General features: G+C 36.9%; 1 protein-coding gene across 2 annotated transcripts in view; it reads right to left on the bottom strand.

Moving 5' to 3' along the window:
* LOC145271411 (uncharacterized) overlaps positions 1–24441 on the bottom strand; it is a 681202-nt gene that overhangs the window by 45784 nt on the left and 610977 nt on the right. For both annotated transcript variants that reach the window (XM_080126945.1, XM_080126944.1), the window contains 2 exons: positions 18589–18615; positions 4136–4192 (listed from right to left, as the gene is read on the bottom strand). In XM_080126945.1, the coding sequence (XP_079983071.1) occupies positions 4136–4192; positions 18589–18615 (84 nt within the window). The remainder of the gene's footprint in view (positions 1–4135; positions 4193–18588; positions 18616–24441) is intronic.

Genomic DNA, 24441 nt, shown 5'->3' on the forward strand with positions numbered 1-24441 from the left:
TTTGAAATGTTTGAACTGTGCGTAGGTAACACGAGAATAACGTCAAGGATGAGAGTTCATATAGAAACGTTGTTTTAATTTGAATGAAATTTTGATAGATTTTTAAAGTTTAAAAATTGAAAAATATTGAGTTCGTAAAATTCATTACTGTTTTTTTTTTTTTAAATAAAAAAAAAAATTTCCATTACTTTTAAAGCAACTTTAATAGTTTATTTTGGAAGTATAATCCATAAAGAAAATAAACAACCCACTTTTAAAAGAGAAATTACGAGTTTTTTTTAAATATTTTATTCGCAGTTTCGTGTTAGGGGTGTCAAAAATTCCTACAAAAATTCTGATACACCTAGTAGAGATCCCTAGATGTAAGAAAGCCTTCTACTCTAATCGTTTCTTCCTCAGAATTGCTAGACTCCCTCCTGAGATTCTGCTTTCCCAACTGTACTGATATGCCGAAGTTCAAATGTAAGGTGAACAAACATCTTGCTGCATAATATCCCTGCAACTTATGTCCCTAATAGTAGCTCTCTACTTCAAATGTTTTGAACTGTGTTTTTTTTTTTTACACAGGGATCACCTCTTATCAAGGCCCGTAAGCCACTCAGGGATAAGGGTTATTGCAAGTACATTACGTTAGTGTGGAGATTTGATGAAGTGTTTACTTAAGGGGGCGGTTCATTAGGAATTTGTTAACATTGGACTTGAAGACATCCAAGTTGTAGTCCGGTGGGAAGCAGGCAGACGGAACAGAGTTCCACAGGCGTGCAGTTCTAAGAAAGAAGCTTTGTTCATGGAATCCGCGTTTTGATTTAGGCACAGATAAAGAGTGGGGGAAATTTTTCACAGTGGATTCAGCTAGACGGGTGTTTTTCGTGAAAGATTGGCGAGGGGGAACCAGAGATTGGAGTTCAGACGAGCACCTGCCATGGGAATAATGATAAAACAAGGATAGGCTTGCAATGTCTCTTCTGTGGGAGAGAGGTTGCAGGGTAGAGAAAAGGGCATCCCCCACTAAGCCACGAAGTCTATTTTGTACTCTGTCAAGGCAGGATAGGCTGTTTTTAGCAGCTCCTGCCCAGATATGGCAGCAGTATTCCATCCTTGGACGTACTTTTTTTTTTAACATCTGCTACTCCCCCTCCCCCTCACGGTTCCTAATTACACCTAACCCACACCCGGGCAACACCAGGTACCCCCACTAGTTATAAATAAACATATCCGTTTGAAATATCTAAAGAATATCTAGTCCTGATGAACTGAGTGCACTTGTATCCCCCATACATGAACATAATTTTATTAAAATGGTTTAGTTTTAAAAAATTGATAAAAAAAAATTTTTTAAGTAAAAACTACACATTAGAATAAGGAAAGATTAGTTAATTATTGTAGTTAGGCGCACCCATACAAAAAAAAAAAAGGCGCACCCATACAAAAAAAAAAAAAGGCGCACCCATACAAAAAAAAAAAAAGAAAGGAACATTTAGCCTAAATTAGGTTGGTGCAAAAATAATGTTGTTTTTTGACGTTCAACTTAATGTCAGAAAACACACAGTGGATTCAGCTAGACGGGTGTTTTTCGTGAAAGATTGGTGAGGGGGGACCAGAGATTAGAATTCAGACGAGCACCTGCCATGGAAATAACGATAAAACAAGGATAAGCTCGCAACGTCTCAACAAGAGAGGTTGCAGGGTAGAGAAAAGGGCATCCCCCACTAAGCCACGAAGTCTATTTTGTACTCTGTCAAGGCAGGATAGGCTGTTTTTAGCAGCTCCTGCCCAGATATGGCAGCAGTATTCCATCCTTGGACCGTGTGTAGGCAACACAAGAATAACGTTGTTTATTTTCATAATATTACGTTGTGATTTGGCTTTCAAGTGCACTTGATGCGTATCTTATTTTATTTGAAGGTATATATAGACTTACAGTATTCATCTGTGTTATTTCAGTACGGAGAGGCGACATTTTTGCACTCGGTGAAACCTAAGACAATAAAACGGCTCTTTACAAACTTTACAACATGGAGAGAAAGAAGAAAAGAAAAAAAAAGAAAGAAAACAAAGTACTGAAGATGGAGTATACCTCCGAAATATATTTATTTTATAAATTTCAAACAATTAAAATATTTGTCTATTTTCTTAATATTACGTTGTGATTTGGCTTTCAAGTGCATTTGATGCATATTTTATTTTATAGAAAATTCATTCAATATTTTTCCTTTTTTTTTTACACGAATGTGGGTAAATTAATACACAGAGATTAGTGATTTGTATCTCTATTGCACTTGGTTCACCTGGTATATTTACTCATATTTATTTAATATACAGAAGATTATGGATTCTTATATTTCTGAAAAATATGTTTATTGTTTCCATAGACTTCGTAGTCTCGTAGGAGATGTCCTTTTCTCTTCCCTGCAACCTCTTTCTCACAGAACAGATGTTGCGAGTTTGTCTCTGCTTTATCGTTATTTTCATGGCAAGTGCTCGGCTGAACTCCAATCTATGATCCTCCCTTGCAAAACTTTCACAAGAAACACCCGTCTAGCAGAAACCACTATCACTAATTTTTCCCACTCTTTATCTGTGCCTAAACCTAAACGTAGATTCCATGATCAAAGCTTCCTACGCACTGTTCCAACATTTCAAAATACAGCTGCTGAGATACAATGCGCGGCTCTTTACAAACTTTACAACATGGAGAGAAAGAAGAAAAGAAAAAAAAAAAGAAAACAAAATAAATACTGAAGATGGAGTATATCTCCGAAATATATTTATGTTATAAATTTCAAACAAGTAAAATATTTGTTTATTTTATTTTATTCAAATTAAAACAACGTTTCTATATGGAAACCCATGATGGAAGTTCATTTTTTTTTTATTATGATGGCGACTACGACGACGTCTTTGTCAAAATAGCAACAAAATTACAGTTTCTTGAGGTTTTTTTTTCATCATTAAACACACTGTGTGTATTGGTGAGGTTTCAAAACGTCGCATTTCATTGTTTTTAAACATGGAATGCAGAGGTAGATCCAATACAAATGCACGGAAGCTATCCCAGTCAGCCATAGTGTATCGATATACTGTACGATGGAGAGGTATGTCTGAGGACTTATTACATTTCATCTTTTTTTATTCTTGCGTACGTACTATTAAAACATTTCAAAATACAACCGCTGATATACAACGCGCGGCTCTTTACAAACAGACTTTTCTTTCTCCAACTTTACAAAATGGCAAGAAAGAAGAAAAGAAAAAAAATACTGAAGATGGAGTATACCTCCAAAATATATTTATGTCATAAATTTCAAAAAAGTAAAATATTTGTTTATTTTTCTAATATTACGTCGGGATTTGGCTTTCAAGCGCACTTGATGCGTATTTTATTTTATTCACATTAAAACAATGTTTCTATTGAACTCTCATTCGTGACGTTATTCTCGTGTTACCTACGCAGAGTTCAAACATTTCAAAATACAACCGGCAGATACAACGCGTGGCTCTATACAAACAGACCTCTTTCTCCAAATTAATAACCTGGCAAGAGAATGGGAGAAAAGGAAAAAAAAAAAAAACAAAATACTGAAGATGGAGTATACCTCTGAAATATATTTGTGATACATTTCAAACGAGTAAAATATTTGTTTATTTTCCTAATATTACGTTGTGATTTGGCTTTCAAGCGCACTTGATGCCTATTTTATTTTATTTGAAGGTATATATTTTTTTTTTTTTTTACAAGGGTGTCACCACTTATCAAGGCCCAGAGGCCACTCGAGGATAAGGGTTAATAGGTATACATTAGTCATTGTGATTTTAGCATAGTAAACAGTGGGAATTTTGAAACTTGGATTACTTAGGGGGACGATTCAATTAGAACTTGTTCACATTGGACTTTTTCTTTTTCATAGGTATCAACTCATTATCAAGGCCAAGAGGCCACTGAAGGATAAGGGTTAAAAAGTGTACAGTAGAAATTGGACAATATAATAATCATTAGTAATGAAAATTTGTTAAATTTGATAACTTCTATGGAACGGCTCATCAAGAACTTATTTACGTTAGACTTGAACACAACCATATCGTAGTCAGCCGGAAAGCAGGAAAACGGAAGACAATTCCACATATATATACTTACGGTATTCATCTGTGTTATTTCAGTGCGGAGAGGCGACATTTTTGCACTCGGTGAAACCTAAGACAAGAAAAAAAAAAGAGCGTCTTAAACCATCATCAAACAAGCAAAGTTATTACAGACTCCATGCGTTGGTCATCTGAGCCGATCCAATTTTTTTTTTTTTTCTTTAAGAAATTAAGTTTAGTCTCTAATCTTTCAAATACAATCAAAAAGTCGTCGGAAACCTACAAAAAAATTATGATGAATCGGCTTTCAAAACTTTTTGTCCCCCTAACTTTATTCGTCTATTTTTGCCCGTACCTAACAAATATTGGTACTTATACAGTTTAGTGACGACATTAAAAAATGGAAATATTGAAAAAAAAAAAATTTTGTACGTAACTGTTATAGACTGAAGTTCTCCGAAAAAAAATTTCACTTCATTTGATCAAGTAGTTTTTTTTTTTTTTACAGCGAAAAACAATTATTTATCACGACGACGTCAACGTGGCCATTTTGGAAATGTACCTAGCAGAATACCTCCATTTTAGGCCAAATTTCGCAATCTAGCCTTTTTTTTTTCTCGCCATATTGAGATGCGCCGCGCAACACATCTGCAATTTTTTACGTTTTTTTTTCTTTCTTTTTTTAAATCTGCAATTTTTTTTGCGTTTTTTTTTTTTTAATAAGAATACTATTGAATATGCAAAGAAATTGAAGAATGCAAAGAATTGAAGAATTTTTATACGATATTATTTTCGAAACATGCGCAGTTGGACACGCACGGATAACTTCGAAACTTCGTTTATTTACTTCTGTTAAAAATTAAAAAAAAACAAAAAAACACCCCAAAAATAGCATCTGTCTTCGCAAAAAAAAAAAAAAAAAATCTCATTCTGGGGGGGGGGGGCTAGATTGGCCTAAAATGGAGGTATTCTGCTATGTACGGCAGTTACCTGCCCTTGGGGAATTCCTGAGCCTGCAATAACATTTCCAAAATGGCCACGTTGACGTAGCCGTGATAAATCATTGTTTTTCGTTGTAAAAAAAACAAACTACTTGATCAAATGACGTGAAATTTTTTTTCGGAGAACTTCAGTCTATAACAGTTACGTACAATAAAATTTTTTTTTTCATTATTTCCGTTTTTTAATGTCGTCACTAAACTGTATAAGTACCCAAATATTATTTGTTAAAAGGCCAATTATTTAGTTAAACGATTTCTTTTTTATTTTTAATCATGGCTTTTCCTTTATTTATGTGGGATTCCGGACAAGCACCGTTTCTTATAATAATTACCGTTAAATAAATATTTATGTAAAATAAGAAAAAAGAAAGACGAAATTTAAGCCAATTAAAAAAAATAGCTAAGTACAGTTTTTTTAAGGCTAAACTGCTTTTTAAAAGCCAAATTCGCAAAATCTGGCCATAATTCGAATTCAAATCATTTCAAAGAATAAAAGAAATGTCGTTTTCTTTTGTTCGTTGTCCGTTTGAATGTTAAAATATTGCAATAAATAAAAAAAAAATAATTTTACACGTGATATTCACCAAAAATATCGCATCCATCTAAAAATGTCACATTTTAATTTTGTTTTTAAATTTTTTGCAAAATAAGCAAAAAGAAAAAAAAATTAAAGACAAATAAAAAAAATAGCTAAATACCATCTCTGTGCCTGGTTAATTCAGTTTTACCATTCTTTATTTTTATTTATTTATTTATTTATTTATTTTTTTACATAGACATAACCACATTATCAAGGCCAAGAGGCCACTCAAGGATAAGGGTTAAAGAGTGTACAAGTAGACATTGGACAATATAGTAATCATTAGTAATGAAAATTCGGTAAATTTGATAACTTATATGGAACGGCTCATCAAGAACATTATCAAGGCCAAGAGGCCACTCAAGGATAAGGGTTAAAAAGTTTACAAGTAGACATTGGACAATATAGTAATCATTAGTAATGAAAATTCGGTAAATTTGATAACTTCTATGGAACGGCTCATCAAGAACTTGTTTACGTTAGACTTGAACACAACCATATTGTAGTCAGCCGGAAAGCAGGAAAACGGAAGACAATTCCACAGGCGTGCAGTTCTAAGAAAGAAGCTTTGCTCATGGAATCTACGTTTTTTTTTTTTGTTTTTTTTTTTTGCATAGGCATCAACACATTATCAAGGCCAAGAGGCCACTCAAGGATAAGGGTTAAAGAGTGTACAGTAGAAATTGGACAATATAGTAATCATTAGTAATGAAAATTTGGTAAATTTGGTAACTTATATGGAACGGCTCATCAAGAACTTGTTTACGTTAGACTTGAACACAACCATATTGTAGTCAGCCGGAAAGCAGGAAAACGGAAGACAATTCCACAGGCGTGCAGTTCTAAGAAAGAAGCTTTGCTCATGGAATCTACGTTTTTTTTTTTTTTTTTTTTTTGAATAGGCATCACCACATTATCAAGGCCAAGAGTCCACTCAAGGATAAGGGTTAAAGAGTGTACAGTAGAAATTGGACAATATAGTAATCATTAGTAATGAAAATTTGGTAAATTTGATAACTTATATGGAACGGCTCATCAAGAACTTGTTTACGTTAGACTTGAACACAACCATATTGTAGTCAGCCGGAAAGCAGGAAAACGGAAGACAATTCCACAGGCGTGCAGTTCTAAGAAAGAAGCTTTGCTCATGGAATCTACGTTTTTTTTTTTTGTTTTTTTTTGCATAGGCATCACCACATTATCAAGGCCAAGAGTCCACTCAAGGATAAGGGTTAAAGAGTGTACAGTAGAAATTGGACAATATAGTAATCATTAGTAATGAAAATTTGGTAAATTTGATAACTTATATGGAACGGCTCATCAAGAACTTGTTTACGTTAGACTTGAACACAACCATATTGTAGCCAGCCGGAAAGCAGGAAAACGGAAGACAATTCCACAGGCGTGCAGTTCTAAGAAAGAAGCTTTGCTCATGGAATCTACGTTTTTTTTTTGTTTTTTTTTTTGCATAGGCATCAACACATTATCAAGGCCAAGAGGCCACTCAAGGATAAGGGTTAAAGAGTGTACAGTAGAAATTGGACAATATAATAATCATTAGTAATGAAAATTTGGTAAATTTGATAACTTCTATGGAACGGCTCATCAAAAACTTATTTACGTTAGACTTGAACACAACCATATTGTAGTCAGCCGGAAAGCAGGAAAACGGAGGACAATTCCACAGGCGTGCAGTTCTAAGAAAGAAGCTTTGCTCATGGAATCTACGTTTTTTTTTTTGTTTTTTTTTTTGCATAGGCATCAACACATTATCAAGGCCAAGAGGCCACTCAAGGATAAGGGTTAAAAAGTTTACAAGTAGACATTGGACAATATAGTAATCATTAGTAATGAAAATTCGGTAAATTTGATAACTTCTATGGAACGGCTCATCAAGAACTTATTTACGTTAGACTTGAACACAACCATATTGTAGTCAGCCGGAAAGCAGGAAAACGGAAGACATTATTTAGACTTAAACTTAAACAGTTATACTGACTTTTGAGGATTTAAAAATGCAGTAAAAAAAACTATGGTTTTGGAATCCGGCAATATTTGGTCTAAAGACCTGAAATTTTAGATGGACACGGGTGAAACATTTTATTTTAATTTGAGACCAAAATAATAAATGTTAAGGGGTCAAAGTTGGGGTCAGAGTTAAAAAAAAATTATGACCTCTTCAGTCTCTACAAAATTACTCAGACAATTTTTGGTCTAAACATTTGAAATCTATATATATAAAAGCGAAAATGTATGTATGTATGTATGTACGCTTTTTCCTCGATGTCCACGAAAGGCTTCTTTCAGAGAAGCGCTCGCTCGCTTCACAACGTCTTAAAACTTTTTATATCATCTATAAATCGTAATATCTCGCAGTTAACTACGACGCTCGCCTGTCTATTTAATTTTATTGACTTTCAAACGTTAATTATTCCACATTTCCCGCATCGGCACGCGTTACATTCGGTTTTCGGTATAAACAAAAAGCGAAACTCGACTCTAATCACAGGCCCAGAGTCAGTGGTCTCTAGAGAGCTAAGTAACGTTTGATCAATGTTGACTTCGTCATATCAGACGGTAGCTTTCATTTCGAGACGAGGGAGCGGGTTTTTAAAAACAAACAAACCGATTTATTGAACTCATTAAAAACTGTCCCGCACAAAATGCTAACTGCTGAATAACTATCGCCGTCACATCAATCAAAAACGCGCACCTGTTTTTTTTTTTTTCACACTTTACTATTTTCCAACTGCGCGTTGTCAAGGCATTTTTTTTTCACAGCGCAATGGGCCGCAAAACAGTCTTGTGTTGCCAGATCTAACTTGTGTATTGGATCCAATATAATATAATACTACCTCCGGTCGGAAATAGTTGGTGCAGAATTAAAACTGTACGCGTTTTAGGTTTTGTCACGCACCGTTTCAATGGTAGTACTTTAGAGCGTGCTTAATTGAAAAAGAACAGTTTTCATTTTAAAAGTCATTTAGAGTTTAATCTATGCACATTACTTTGTTGACTGTTATATAATCTATTTTTAAAAATACCCGCAGTGGCTGTATAAATATGGAAAATGTAGTTGATGCCAATGTGGAAGGTAAAAACAGAAGTGATAAGAGAGAATTGCTATAAAGGTCTACAAAGAAATACAAGCATGACACCATGTGAGTGAGGAATCATGAAAACGGTTGGATAGTCCATGATAATATATAAGCAGCTAAATCCCACCCCTTCACAGTAGAGATCCCTAGATCTCACTGCTGATGCAATTCTCTATCTATATAAAAGTCAGGTACGCTAGTCTATATATATAAAAGGCAAAATGTGTGTGACCATTTCATGTATGTCTTCAAAAGGCTTTTCTCGCACACGCTCCCGGGTTCGTTACTATCACTTACAACTGTTTATATAGGTCCTAGATAATAATATCTAGGATTTGGGAAAGTGCGTCATGTCTAGATTTATTTACTATCGCTTAAAACTGTGTATATAGGTCCTATATCATAATATCTAGGAATTAGGAAAGCGCGTAGCGTATAGATTTTATTTACGTCGATTTTTACGAAATTATTGCTATTTTGGCTTCTCGCGTGTTGATTGGGCTTTTTAGTATAAATAAAATGAAACTAAACTCAAACGGACGTATTCTCGGCATTGCGCCAGGAAAAACGTCCAGAAGCGATCAGCTTTGATCAATCTTGTATATATAATTGCTATTCAATCTGGACAATTGGGAGTTGCTTTTCCCCTCCCCAACATCTGTTGGGGGAAAAAACAGTCCAGTTTGGGTAAACAAACCCAAACGCTGCGTGACTTCTATTTGACCTTCAAATGAAAGCAGCAGAGTTAACTTTTATTGTGCACGCCTGTTTTTATAGTTAAATAACCTGTTTAATGTTGTCTGTCGCCGTGGCTCAATGGTTAACGTAGCAGGGTTTTTTTTCACACATTAATTTCCAACTCAAGGGTACTGGTTTGATTCTCATACTTACCTAACAAAACATTTATTTTATTATTTACCCCCCCCCGGAGTTTTGATTTACCTCAAGACACATGGGCATCGCCGGGTACCCCCCCCCCCGCTAGTCTATATATATAAAAGCGAAAATGTGTGTAAGTATGTATGTGTGTCCGCTTTTTGTGTATGTCTGTAAAAGGCTTTTTTCGCTGGACTTCTCGGTTGGCTCCTTCCTTCTTAAAACTTTTTATATCACGTCTAAATGATAATATCTACGAGTTACGAACGGGGGTCGCCTGTCTATTTAATTTGACCGACTTTCATGCGTTATTTTTTCCAGATTTTTAGAGCGTCCCGTGTTTCTTTCGCTTTTTTTTTTTTTATAGTTAAATAAATAAATTCAAACCTGTCTACGTTGTATGTCGCGGTGGCCCAATGGTTAACGTTGCACTTTTTTTTTTTTTTTTTTTTTTTTTTTGTCACACATTAATTTCCAGCACGGGTTTGATCCTCATACTCACCTACCAAAACATTTTTTTTTTTATTATTTAACCCCCCCCCCCCGAGTTTTGATTTACCTCAAAACACCCGGGCATCGCCGGGTACCCCCGCTATTCTTACATAAAGTGTATTCACACGTACGGCAAGCAACATTACATAGGGCCCGAGCAAAGCCGGGCTGAACTGTATGTTCTTTTCATGAGTTCATGCCTTCACGGTTGGTTGGTTGGTTGTTTTTGTTTTACGGCATATCAACCCTTTTCGGATTATTATAATGCCGAATCCAAAGATTTTGAATAAAAAACTTTTTAATAGAACATATTTATTGTTTTCACGTCGGTTTCTATTCAACCCATAGTTGGGACCCTAACAGGTACTACCAATCCGCGTCAGAGTGGACCTGGGAGCAATGGTAATTAAAGGGTGGCTCCACACTCCCCAAAGCCCACAAGCTGGGGCCTCACCACTGGATATAGTTTAAGGTCATATCCAGGACCCCCATTGAGGGACTTTTACCCTCTGCAGGGCAGTCGGCATATTGGTTGTATAAGGCGACTTGCAACAGCCGGTATCTTATGAAATATTGGTTCTTAAAGATGATTTTTTTAACTTTAAGGGTCGTCTAATACGCCAAAATATACAGTATATATATATATATATATATATATGTGTGTGTGTGTGTGTGTATATATATATATATATATATATATATATGTGTGTGTGTGTGTGTGTGTGTGTGTATATATATATATATATGTGTGTGTGTGTATGTATATATATATATGTATATATATATATATGTGTAAGTATGTATATATATGTGTGTATATATATATGTGTGCGTGTGTGTGCGCGTATGTATATATATATATATATATGTATGCATATTGGTTGTATAAGGCGACTTGCAACACCCGGCATCTTATGAAATATTGGTTCTTAAAGATGATTTTTTTAACTTTAAGGGTCGTCTAATACGCCAAAATATACAGTATATATATATATGTGTGTGTGTGTGTGTTTTTTTTGTTTTTTTTTACACAGTGATCACCACTTATCAAGTCCTGGAAGCCCCTCAGGGATAAGGGTTATTGCAAGTACATTACGTTAGTGTGGAGATTTGATGAAGTGTTTACTTAAGGGGGCGGTTCATTAGGAATTTGTTAACATTGGACTTGAAGACATCCAAGTTGTAGTCCGCTGGGAAGCAGGCAGACGGAACAGAGTTCCACAGGCGTGCAGTTCTAAGAAAGAAGCTTTGTTCATGGAATCCGCGTTTTGATTTAGGCACAGATATAGAGTGGGAGAAATTTTTCACAGTGGATTCAGCTAGACAGGTGTTTTTCGTGAAAGATTGGCGAGGGGGGACCAGAGATTGGAGTTCAGACGAGCACCTGCCATGGAAATAACGATAAAACAAGGACAGGCTTGCAATGTCTCTTCTGTGGGAGAGAGGTTGCAGGGTAGAGAAATGGGCATCCCCCACTAAGCCATATTCTAATGCCCCACCGACAGGGCCCTGAACTGTATGGGTGCACCTAACTACTAGAATTAAGTAAAGTTTCCTTATTCCAAGGTGTAGGTTTTACGCCTAATGAATAAGGAAAGATTAGGTAATTATCGTAATTAGGCGCACCCATACAAAAAAAAAAAAGGAACATTTAGCCTAAATTAAGTTGATGCAAAAATAATGTTTTCTGATAAGGAAAGATTAGTTAATTATCTTGGCAGGAGCTGCTAAAAACAGTCTATCCTGCCTTGACAGAGTACAAAATAGACTTCGTGGCTTAGTGGGGGATGCCCTTTTCTCTAGCCTGCAACCTCTCTCCCACAGAAGAGACGTTGCGAGCCTATCCTTGTTTTATCGTTATTTTCATGGCAGGTGCTCGTCTGAACTCCAATCTCTGGTTCCCCCCTCGCCAATCTTTCACGAAAAACACCCGTCTAGCTGAATCCACTGTGAAAAATTTCCCCCACTCTATATCCATGCCTAAATCAAAACGCGGATTCCATGAACAAAGCTTCTTTCTTAGAACTGCACGCCTGTGGAACTCTGTTCCGTCTGCCTGCTTCCCACCGGACTACAACTTGGATGTCTTCAAGTCCAATGTTGACAAATTCCTAATGAACCGCCCTCTTAAGTAAACATATCATCAAATCTCCACACTAATGTAATGTACTTGCAATAACCCTTATCTCTGAGTGGCTTCCGGGCCTTGATAAGTGGTGATCACTGTGTAAAAAAATACAAAAAAAAAAGGAACATTTAGCCTAAATTAAGTTGATGCAAAAATAATGTTTTCTGACATTAAGTTGAACGTCAAAAAACAACATTATTTTTGCACTAACCTAATTTAGGCTAAATGTTCCTTTTTTTTTGTATGGGTGCACCTAACTGCAATAATTAACTAATCTTTCCTTATTCTAATGTGTAGTTTTTACTTAAAAAATTTTTTTTTATCAATTTTTTAAAACTAAACCATTTTAATAAAATTATGTTCATGTATGGGGGATACAAGTGCACTCAGTTCATCAGGACTAGATATTCTTTAGATATTTCAAACGGATATGTTTATTTATAACTAGTGGGGGTACCTGGTGTTGCCCGGGTGTGGGTTAGGTGTAATTAGGAACCGTGAGGGGGAGGGGGAGTAGCAGATGTTAAAAAAAAAAAGGGGTATAGTAGCAGGGTTCCCCGGCGTTGCTTCGGTTGAGTAAGGAACCCCGGAGGGGGGCGGGGTTAAAAAAATAAATTGGTAGTAGCGGGGGGGGGGGAGGTGAAGCAACAGTAGGCAGTTTGAGTAGAAAGAGAGAGAGAGAGAGAGAGAAAAAAAAAAGTGGTAATAGGCAGGCTCGAACCCGCAACGCGAAGGATTAAAAAAAAAAAAAAAAAAAAAAAAAAAAAGTGACGTCTTCGCCGATGTCTCCATAGTCCGACTGAAAGTTCGGAACGTTGAAATTAAGCAAAGTCAATCCAACTGCTTTATTCAAAATTCAAACTTATATTGAATTTGGAGGATTATCTCCCTTTAAAAAAATGCAGTAAAAAAAAATTTTTTTTTTTTTTTTTTTTTTTTTGAATCTGTCTCCATAAAAAAATAACGATTTTATTTAAAAATTTATGAAAGACCAGTAGGGGAACCCGCCGTTGCCCGGGTGTGGAGAGTTGGTGTAGTGAGTACGTTGAAAAAAAAAAAAAAAAAAAAAAAAAATTAGACACAGTAGGCAGCCCCGGTAGAGAGGTATTGAAATCTAAGCCTATGATAAAAAGAAGTAATATCATCTTCAGACAAGAGCATTGCCAGGACCGCTGCGAAGAAGGTAGGACAGACTAGGTAAGGAAATGTGCATGCACAGACAGACAGACAGACAGACAGACAATTTCAGTTTTATGAGGAAACATGAGTTGGAACAATTACATTGAGAACATTGCCAGGACTGCTGTGAGGATTGGTTGGTTGGTTGTTTTTGTTTTACGGCATATCAACCCTTTTCGGGTTATTTAATGCCGAATCCAAAGATTTTGAAGAAAAAATTTTTAATAGAATATATTTGTTTTCAAGTCGGTTTCTATTTAACCCATAGTTGGAACCCTAACAGGTACTACCACTCCGGGTCAGAGTGGACATGGGAGCAATGGTAATTAAAAGGTGGCTCCACACTCCCCAAAGCCCACAAGCTGGGGCCTCACCACTGGATATAGTTTAAGGTCATATCCAGGACCCCCATTGAGGGACTTTTACCCTCAGCAGGGGGGCAGTCGGTGTATTCTAATGCCCCACCGACAGGGCCTGCTGTGAGAAAGATAGGCTCTCTCTACCGTGCTAGAAAGCTACTAACGCTCTAAAGTATCCTGTACCCTATAAGGCCAACCTTCGCCCATGTATGGAGTATTGTTGTCACATTTGGGCCGGTGCATCTGCTACTAGTCTCTCACTCCTAGACAAGGTTCAAAAGAGAGTCGCCAAGCTGATAGGTCTCCAACTGTGATCTAAGCTTCAGCCTCTGTCCCATCGACAAAATGTAGCATCCCTCTACCTGTTCTACAAGTATTTTAATGGTGAATGCTCCGATAAACTGCAAGCACTTGTACCCCCTCGACGTAAATACCCCCGACAAACCTGACAAGCAGCTAAATCCCACCCCTTCACAATAGAGATCCCTAGATGTAAGAGAGCCTTCTACTCCAGTAGTTTCTTTCCCCAGAACTGCTAGACTTTGGAATTCCCTTCTGGGTCCCTGCTTTCTCAACTGTACTGACATGCAGAAGTTCAAGTGTAACGTGAACCGACATCTTGCTGCCCAACTCCCCACATAGTACCCCTGTAGCTTATGTCTTCACAGTAGAGATCCCTAGATGTAAGAGAGCCTTCTACTCCAGTAGTTTCTTCCCCAGAACCGCTAGACTTTTGAATTCCCTTCCGAGTCTCTTCTTCCCCAACTGTACTGGCATGCAGAAGTTCAAGTGTAACGTGAACCGGCATATTGCTTCCCAACTCCCTATATAATACCCCTGGAACTTAGGTCCCTGATAGTAGCCCCCTACATCAATGGGGTGAAAATGTAATGAAAAAAAATATAAAGACAAAGTAGGAATCGGCGCATAAAACAGAAAGAACAACAGCAAGGGGGAGTTCTCAAACTCATTGCACGGTCATTTATGCCAACTGCCTGCTCGATCTTTTCAATTAAGGAGTTCTTAAATGCAAAGCCAACACCAGCCTCAAGCCTCTCTTTTTCAGATCTAACAGGCCAGCCTGACTCACGCTCAATCAGTAACTCCTGAGAGACTTAAACCATCATCACACCCCTCTGCATACCTGTTTAGGGAACCTTCAACCCTCAAAATTGATCCTGCATCCAATTCGCTTTGAAGGGAGTGTCGTTCAGCAAATCAAAGGCAGCATTTTTTTTTTTTACATGGAAGTAACCACTTATCAAGGCCCAGAGGCCACTCGAGGATAAGGGTTATTGTGTGTACAGTAATCAATGGGATAGTGTCGCAGTAATCGTTAATATTGGAGATTTGATAAAGTGTCTTCCTTAAGAGGGCAATTCATCAGGAATTTGTTTATGCTGGACTTGAAGACATCCAAGTTGTAGTCAGGTGGGAAACAGGCAGACGGAACAGAGTTCCACTGGCGTGCACTTCTAAGAAAGAAGCTTTGTTCATGGAATCTACGTTTTGGTTTTGGCACAGTTAAAGAGTGGGGAAAATTTTTGACAGTGATTTCAGCTAGACCGGTGTTTATCGTGAAAGATTGGCGAGCGGGGGGCCAGAGATTGGAGCTCAGACGAGCACTTGCCATGGAAATAACGATAAAACAAATACATGCTCGCAACGTCTCTCCTGTGGGAGAGAGGTTGCAGGGAAGAGAAAAGGGCATCCCCCACTAAGCCACAAAGTCTATTTTGTACGCTGTCAAGGCAGGATAGGCTGTTTTTAGCAGCTCTTTCCCAGATATGGCAGCAGTATTCCATCCTTGGACGTACTTGGCTTTTATATAGATAGAGAATTGCATCATTAGTGAGATATCCTCTGGAGCGGTAGAAGGATTCTAACATTTTTCCAGCGACCTTGGCAACAGACTTGATTTACGTGTTCCATTTCAGGTCAGGAGTAAAGGTCAGTCCAAGAAGCTTGTCAAAACATGGAGCCTCCCCTAGACGAGAGCCAGCTTTGTTTAGGACATATTTTCTTGTCCCCTCCCAGATTCTTGGGTCAGCAAAGCTCTCCTGGAAAAGCTGAGCACACAACTGCCTAAGTATAGGCCTTTTGTCACATCTTTTGTGCAAATCAGTTATTACATGCTTCCAGCCTTTTCCATTTTCGCAACACTTTCTTCCTTTTTTTTTTTAGACAAATGTCTGAGGAATATCTGTACAAAGATGTTACGACAACTAAGTCTCTCTCTCGTTTCAGAATCTTGAAATCCAGCAACAAGCAAGAGCAAGATAGGCAGCAACAAGTCAAACTGCAGACCAGCTTAATGCGGGTACTGGTCTTCCGTTTTATGGGTTTTTTAAAAATCAGATTTGCTTCTCCTAGAGAGGTTGCCTTCACCATGGCTTACGGGAGCCCTCTTAATCCCAATGCCATTCGATCCATGTCTAGGTTTAGGGTGTTGGGCACCAGTGCATAATCCACACACCGGTGGGTCATGCAGCCACAGCTGACAGGGCCTAAGCTCCTCTAGAGGTTTCTGTCAGGGTTACTTCACCCTTAGCCTTTGGTTAAAAGAACCTTGGCCCACAAGGCAGTGGAGGTCCAGTTATACAGTGCAGGACACTCACGGTTCATCAGGGTTAGGGTTAGGTTAAAGAACCTTGGCCCACAAGGAAGTGAGGTCCGGGTTAGCTTTCTGTTCATCAGAGCCTCAACAATGAATAAAGAAAAACAAATGCAACATATACATTCTTGAGAATACCAAAAAGAGCTCTCGGTTGGTTTCAATAAAAAGCAGATCAATGTTGACAGCTGGTTTGGCTGTCCCATACCCAGCGTTACAATCTTCAAAGGAAGAAAAAAAAAAAGAAATTAAAAAAAAAAAAAGGTTAATCATGATAGCAGAGGAACCAAAGAATTTTTTTTTTTCCTGTTTTTTTTTTTTTTTGTTTTTCAACAATGAATAAAGAAAAACAAATCCAACATATACATTCTTGATAATTCACCGAAAAACTTTTAATCGCTTCAATTTTTCAACTTTTAAAGTCATTTCCTCAAGCAAAGATAACGATTTTGAAAAAAAATATTTTGTGTAGGTCTCTTCTATGTCAAACCCCAACTATCATCACCATTGCCTCACCGGGGTTCCAAAATCGACCTGCCCTAATGCATAATTCCATATCAAGGTCTCATGTATGAGATGAAAAGAAACTGGAATCTTAGGGAGGTATCAATCATACCAGGTGCCACAGGGCTTATGAAGAAGAACCCGAAGTCCTACCTAACTAATATTCCTGGTGAACCAAGTGCAAAAGAGATCCAAACAATTACACTTAAGAGAATAACGAGGATACTAAAAAGAGCTCTCGGTTGGTTTCAATAAAAAGCAGGACAATGTTGGCAGCTGGTTTGGCTGCCCCATACCCAGCATTACAATCTTTAAAGGAAGAAAATAAAAAAATTAAAAAAAAAAGAAGTTAATCATGATGGTAGAGGAACCAAAGAATCTTTTTTTATTCTGTTTTTTTTTTTATATTCTGCTTTTTTTTATTCTGCTTTTTTTTATTCTGTTTTTTTTTGTTTTTTTTTTCTGTTTTTTTTATTCTGTTTTTTTTTTTTAAATTTAGATACGTAGAACAAGCAGTCATGAGTTGCGGTGTTTGTAAAAATTTTTGAATTGAGAAACGCGTTTAAAAATGCTAGAATTCCTCAATGATCATGACAATTAGTGATGATGGAGATAAAATGAAATTAATTTAAACAATCTTCTTCTATATATACTAGCGGGGTGTACCCGACGTTTCCCGGGTGTTTGAAGGTGTGTGTGGTTTTGGGTAAATCAAAACCCCGGGGGGGGGGAGGGTTGGTAAAATTAAAAAAAAACTTTTGGTAGGTAAGTATGAGGATCAAACCCGAACCCTTGAGGCAAAGTTGGAAATTAAAGTGTGAAAAAAAAAAAAACGTGCGACATTAACCATTGGGCCACCGCGAAATAATAACGGAAACACGTTTGAATTTATTTAACTATCTAGAATTGGCAGGTTCACGTTTTACTTTACTTTAACCCCCGCTAGTAAATAAATAAAATAAAAAATCATCAAGAATGGTACTCATGCAGAATTTGACCCCACTCCCACCTCTCGGATTCCAATTATGGTTAGGGTTCGACCAGCAATCACCGGATTCAGCCGAGTGTTGTTCAAATGTTGAAACACTAAATCAACATTTTATTTATCTATTTATTTATTCTTTTGCATAATTAATGTTTGGGAGTATTTTTTTCCGTTTATTTTCTTAACATCTGTTGACAAAAAAATAATTTGTACATTCACTTGAAAAAAATAAAATAAAATAAAAATAAAAATTTCTCTACTTTCACCTAACTATTTACAGTGTTCATATAAAGCATTCATCTTTTCTTTTTATAAGAAAAATTCTGTTTTCAAAAAGAAACGTTTACTGTCAAATTTCTTAAAAAAAAAAAGTTTTCCAGAAAACCCCCCCCAAAAAACCAAAAAAACAAAACAAAAAAAAAAGAACAAAAAAAGAAAACTTTCACTGAACAATACATGGTAAAAAATTCATCTTTTCTTGGGGGGGGGTATTAAAAGTAAATAAACAATACAAAATGCAACTTTTCTTGAGGAATGTGTTCCATTTTAACTGAGCCACAGCAACGTATACGATACACAGATCAGTTATTACATGCTTCCAGCTTAAAACGAAGGCATATATATATATATATATATATATATATATATATATATATATATATATATATATATATATATATATATATACTTACAGTGTTCTTTTTTGCACTCGGTGAAACCTATAAAAAAAGAAAAAAAGAAAAAAGCAGTTACAGAGCGTCCAAAAAGTAACTGAAGTGTTTTGAACTCCAATAGATTCTCTATTTTTGAGGATATATTTCTGTAATTGCGACACAATCTGACTACGACGTTAAGAAAGTTTTTTTTTCTTAAATTCAAAATTCAAACAATTTTTATTTATGAAAAATAATGTCTTTTAAATGTTACCCATTTTCAGCTTCGTGTATTTGTATACCGGCTGTCCAAAAAGTCACTGAAGGGTTTTGAACTCCAATAGATTCTTTATTTTTCATGATATCTTTCTGTAATTTTAACACAATCTAAGAGACTGAGAAACGTCAAACCATAAACCGTACAAGAATGGAAGGAAAACATCAAGAACGAAATAAAAATAGTTAAATCGCAATCCAGAGATTCTGTGTTAAGTATTGTGACATTATGTTGAACAAAGATGGCGGCGTAGTTCAGATCAGATCCTGACTGTAATTGGCAGTTACCAAGATGGCGGCCAAGAATCAAATGCGGTCCGTGACGTATTTAGCAGCGAGCTGATTGAATCCGAAATTCGACAATTTTTATAATAACTTTGGAACGTTTTCATTGGTTGTTTAGCACAGCCGGTGGTTATAAAAATGATTGGCGAATCCACTGGTCTCATACCTCCAAATACTACCCTAACCCCCATCACTCGTCTGATGGGGAAGGTCTCTTAGCGGCTTCGGCTGCAGGGAGGCAGGGTAGTAGTACTCGTCAAGGATTCGTCACTTGACACTCAGCCCAACAGGTGAGGGTCCTGGAACCGGCCCAGCACCTGTTGGACTGAGGTATGCCACCTCGGTAATACCTACGAGGTCCACCCTCCCAGGCCTTGCCACTTGGCTTTCCGGTGGAGTAAGTTCATTGCTTACTGCCTGAGGCGCCCCTACCAGGGAATGCCGACGGGGTTACTAAGGCAATTTTTACAATTGCAGGAGTGCCCCTCCTTTAGGGGAAGCCTGCTGGATCCCCACTTTCCGGCCTTGTGCCACATCTTGCCGAGGTGGGCGGCAAATAAATAACTACCCCCAAATAGTAGTCAAAAACTTTTTTTTTTTTTACAAGGTGGTCACCACTTATCAAGGCCCAGAAGCCACTCGGGGATAAGGGTTATTGTGTCTAAAGTAAAAAAAAAAGAAAAAAAAAAAAAGAATGGAAGGAAAACATCAGGAACGAAATAACAGTAGTTAAATCGCAATCCAGAGATTCTGTGTTAAGTATTGTGACATTATGTTGAACAAAGATGGCGGCGTAGTTCAGATCAGATCCTGACTGTAATTGGCAGTAACCAAGATGGCGGCCAAGGATTCGTCACTTGACACTCAGCCCATTTTTCCAGCGACCTTGGCAACTGACTTGATGTGCATGTTCCATTTCAGGTCAGGAGTAAATGTCAAGCCCAGAAGCTTGTCAAAACATGGAGCTTCCCCTAGTCGAGAGCCATCCATTTCAATCTCACCTGTCTGTTTAAATGTATGTATGTTTGTATGTATGTCTGCCTTAAACTTTCAGCAGAGGCAACGGATTTTCATGAGATCGATATTGTGTTATGTAATGGGTGGTATTAAGATGACGTATGTATTATTCTTTGGTGTTGACTGTTCGTATTTTGTTTGTGCTGATAGCATATTGGAGACATAAACTTTTCTCTACTTTCACCTAACTATCTACAGTGTTCATATAAAGCATTCATCTTTTCTTATTAGGATGTTCATGTTTGTGCTGATAGCATACTGGAGATATAAACAGGGTATATATAAAGAGAGAGACAGTTCTGTATATATAAGAGGCAAGGTACATGTTAATACAGGAGAGCCGACGGCTTGTAATACACAATGAGAGGAGATATATAGATAGACAGACCGAGAGTGCGTTCGACATGTACGTTTTGGCAGTTGTACATTTTTATAAACACAAAGTTCATATTAATACAATTTCACTTTACCTTTGTTTTGGCAGAATGACACAACACGAACACGCAGTTATAAAAACACATGATGATACGTTCATTTCTTCTTAGATCGGCCGGACAGGATTTTGTATTTCAGGGATTCATAGTTGTTACATGGTTATTTCTAAAACCTCTCGCTTCTAGAGGGTGGGTTAGGGTTAGGGGTTAGGGTTAGGGTTAGAGGGTGCTTTGATTCTAACGGAGAATCGGTCTGATCTCCTCTGCTTCTCTGATCTGACTGATCTGATTCTCTTCTCTCTCTCCTCTTCCCCTAACTAACTTCGAACCCTCCTATATCGAGAAATCATTTCTTCCCTGACGTCACACGTATGTCTGGTCAACGTGACCACAACTCACGTGTTTCCAACATGCGCGATTTGCACGTTTTGAAACCATTTCTGACGACCAGGAAATCTCCCATTCTCTTTGTTGTTTTACAAAGGAATTTAACCTACTTGTATAATTCTGTAACCCATATTTTTATGATGCATTCTTTCTTAGAATTGTGAATAGTTTTTCCAGCCAAATTTGTATTTATTAAATATTTTAACTGGACATTCCATTTAAACCTGTTGTTCTTTAAAACTTATCTACAGGGTTCAATCCTTGTTTTATCTGATATCATTTTCATTTAACTAATTCTCTTTTATTTTTAACTTACATGAAAAGACAGCCCTTTTCATGTAAGTTAAAAATAAAATGCTTACTATGGTGGCTCAATATACTTTTATTTTTAACTCACATGCTTACTATGGTGGCTCGATATGCATTTTAGTGAGACCAAGGCCATTTTCTTTTCATGATAGGTATATCCTGTCCATATATTTCAGAATATTATTTCCTGCTCTTTGTATCTAGCCTATTACATTGCGGTCAATCAATGATACCAAACCCATATGAGATGACAGGCAGTTATTTTGTTTCGCGGGGCTTAATTTGGTTGTATGAAAACCCTCACCCCTCCCTTCACTGCGTTTCCCCTCTCTTTCTCCCACCTTATTTATCCCAAAACTCCAGATTACCTCTGCCTGTTCTACAAGTACTTTAATGATAAACTACAAGCACTTGTACCCCCTCGACGTGAACCCCCCCCCCCGACACAACACACATGGGGGGGGGGCAAGCATTAACATAGTCGTAACAACTCTTACATAGCAAGGGGTTTTTTGTGTTTAATAATCAAGCCTTTCTTTTATATCTTCAACTACGACTAATTTTTACATTCATAAAAAAATTGGCAAACATCTTATAATTTTTTTTTTCAATTAAAGGAGCAAGGACCAAGGTTCCATTAAAAAAAAGAAAAAACAAATAACGTGGTTTAAAAAAAAGGTTTTAAACTTCAAACTTTACAGGTAAAATTCTAAAAAAACACTACGTTTTTTTTTTTTTTTAAATTTGAATATATTACTTATTGACCTTTTCTCTTCAATTTGTGAGTAAATTAATTGTTTACTTTTCGGTGAATAAATTAATTATTTACTTTTTAATAGAAACTTGAAAATGGGGGGGGGGCGTGAAATTAAAAAAAAAACGTTTGTCTAAAAGATTATATTCGGTTTATTGGAAAGAGCATAAAATTTCACACTGACCCTGAAAATATTGTAAAAATAGAATCAATAGTAAAAGATTTTTAAAGTTTAAAAATTGAAAAATATTGAGTTTGGAAAATTCATTACTGTTTAAAAAAAAATATATATTTCTATTACTTTTAAAACAACTTTAATAGTTTATTTTGGAAGTATAATCCATAAAGAAAATAAATAACCCACTTTTAACAGAGAAATTACGAGATTTTTTTTTTTCCTTTTTACACAGTGATCACCACTTATCAAGGCCCGGAAGCCACTCAGGGATAAGGGTTATTGCTAGTACATTACGTTAGTGTGGAGATTTGATGAAGTGTTTATTAAGGGGGCGGTTCATTAGGAATTTGTTAACATTGGACTCGAAGACATCCAAGTTGTAGTCCGGAGGGAAGCATTTTTATATTTTATTTGCAGTTTCGTGTTAGGGGTGTCAAAAATTCCTACAAAAATTCTAATACACCTAGCAAAGCACGTAAAAAACACTCTTCATTTAGCTTGTTGGATTTCTTTGTTTTTTTTTTCTTTCTTTTTTGTTCAACTAGAAGAAATCTTCTCCAATTGCGAGCAATCTATTATTTGCAATTGTTGATCGTTTCATTTAACTAATTCCTTATTTTTTTTTTACTTACATGAAAAGGGGGACAGCCCTTACCATGAAACAATCGGGAAAAATTGGCCAAAAAACATTAATTCCTTCACCCTCAACTGGGTAGGAACTCCAGTGGATGCAGTCAGGTTGGTTGGTTGTTTTTGTTTTACGGCATATCAACCCTTTTCAGGTTATTTAATGCCGAATCCAAAGATTTTGAAGAAAATTTTTTTAATAGAATATATTTGTTTTTTTCAAGTCGGTTCCTATTTAACCCATAGTTGGGACTCTAACAGGTACTACCACTGCGGGTCAGAGTGGACCTGGGAGCAATGGTAATTAAAGGGTGGCTCCACACTCCCCAAAGCCCACAAGCTGGGGCCTCACCACTGGATATAGTTTAAGGTCATATCCAGGAACCCCATTAAGGGACTTTTACCCTCTGCAGGGGGGGGGGGCAGTCGGCATATTCTAATGCCCCACCAGCAGGGCCCACACAAAAGTAATTTCTATGTCTGGCAGTATTCTTAGATATGTTTCTATGCTAATGGGATAAATAAACTTGTTTCTCGTTGGCAAGAATGTGCTGATTCTAATGTTTTTTTTTAATCGATCAATAAAGTTTATTATAATCTTTTGATGTTGAACGTCAAGAAACGACATTATTTCTGCACCGACGTAATAGATAAGGTAGATAGTTAATCATGTTGTAGCATATCTTTCTTTATGTTTTTACTAGACATACAAACACACACACACACACAGACAGATTAGAGATAGAAATATACAGAAGGATGAATTCACAAGCGGTCTCCGTTAGGTTTTTTGGGTTCATATAGAGAAGTGTCCGTTTCCTTCTATACACATAGCGCTTGGTATTCCCACATGGTCACCCGGTCCCCCATCTGCGACTGACCAGACTCGGTGTTGCTTATTTCTATTGTTCGTTTTTTTGTTTTATTTTACTCACTTTCGCCCCAAGCAAGGCCACTTGGATATAAGGGGCTACTAATTGGGACCATTCTGACGAAATAGAGAAATGAAAAAAAAAAAAGAGCAAACCAAGTTATGTGTCCCATTGACTAATATAAACTCAATAACCCTTATCCTTGAGTGACCTTCAGGCCTTGATAAGTATTCTTTTTTCTTTTTAAAAAATGTTTTATTGCTCTTTTTCAAATGGCCCTCATATAGTACTGACAGTCTGACAAATCTTACCTACATTGCCTACATTTTTCAGTTAACAGGCCTTCTTACTCTCGGTGGCCGTGGTACACCCCGCTCCATATGTTTTAATACAGGAAGAAAAAAAAAAATCCAAAACTTAATAAATGGATGGTCACATTCAATGCTGCCAAGACTAAACTGGTTTCCTTCAATAACTACAAGAAACCTTCTCTGCCACCAATAGCAATGGCCAGTGACTCCCTGTCTGAGAGTACATCTTTCAGACTGCTTGGCCTAACGTTCACAGGAAACATGAGCTGGAACAATTATATTGAAAACATTGCCAAGGCCGCTGCAAAAAAGGTAGGCTCTCTCTACCGTGCTAGAAAACTACTGACACCTGAAAGTATCCTGTATCTCTATAAGGCCACCATTCGCCCATGTATGGAGTATTGTTGTCACATCTGGGCTGGTGCGTCTGCTACTAGTCTCT

Source organism: Euprymna scolopes, chromosome 46 (assembly GCF_053919585.1).
Source record: "Euprymna scolopes isolate OS-2025 chromosome 46, ASM5391958v1, whole genome shotgun sequence".
In the NCBI taxonomy this organism is placed as follows: domain Eukaryota; kingdom Metazoa; phylum Mollusca; class Cephalopoda; order Sepiida; family Sepiolidae; genus Euprymna; species Euprymna scolopes.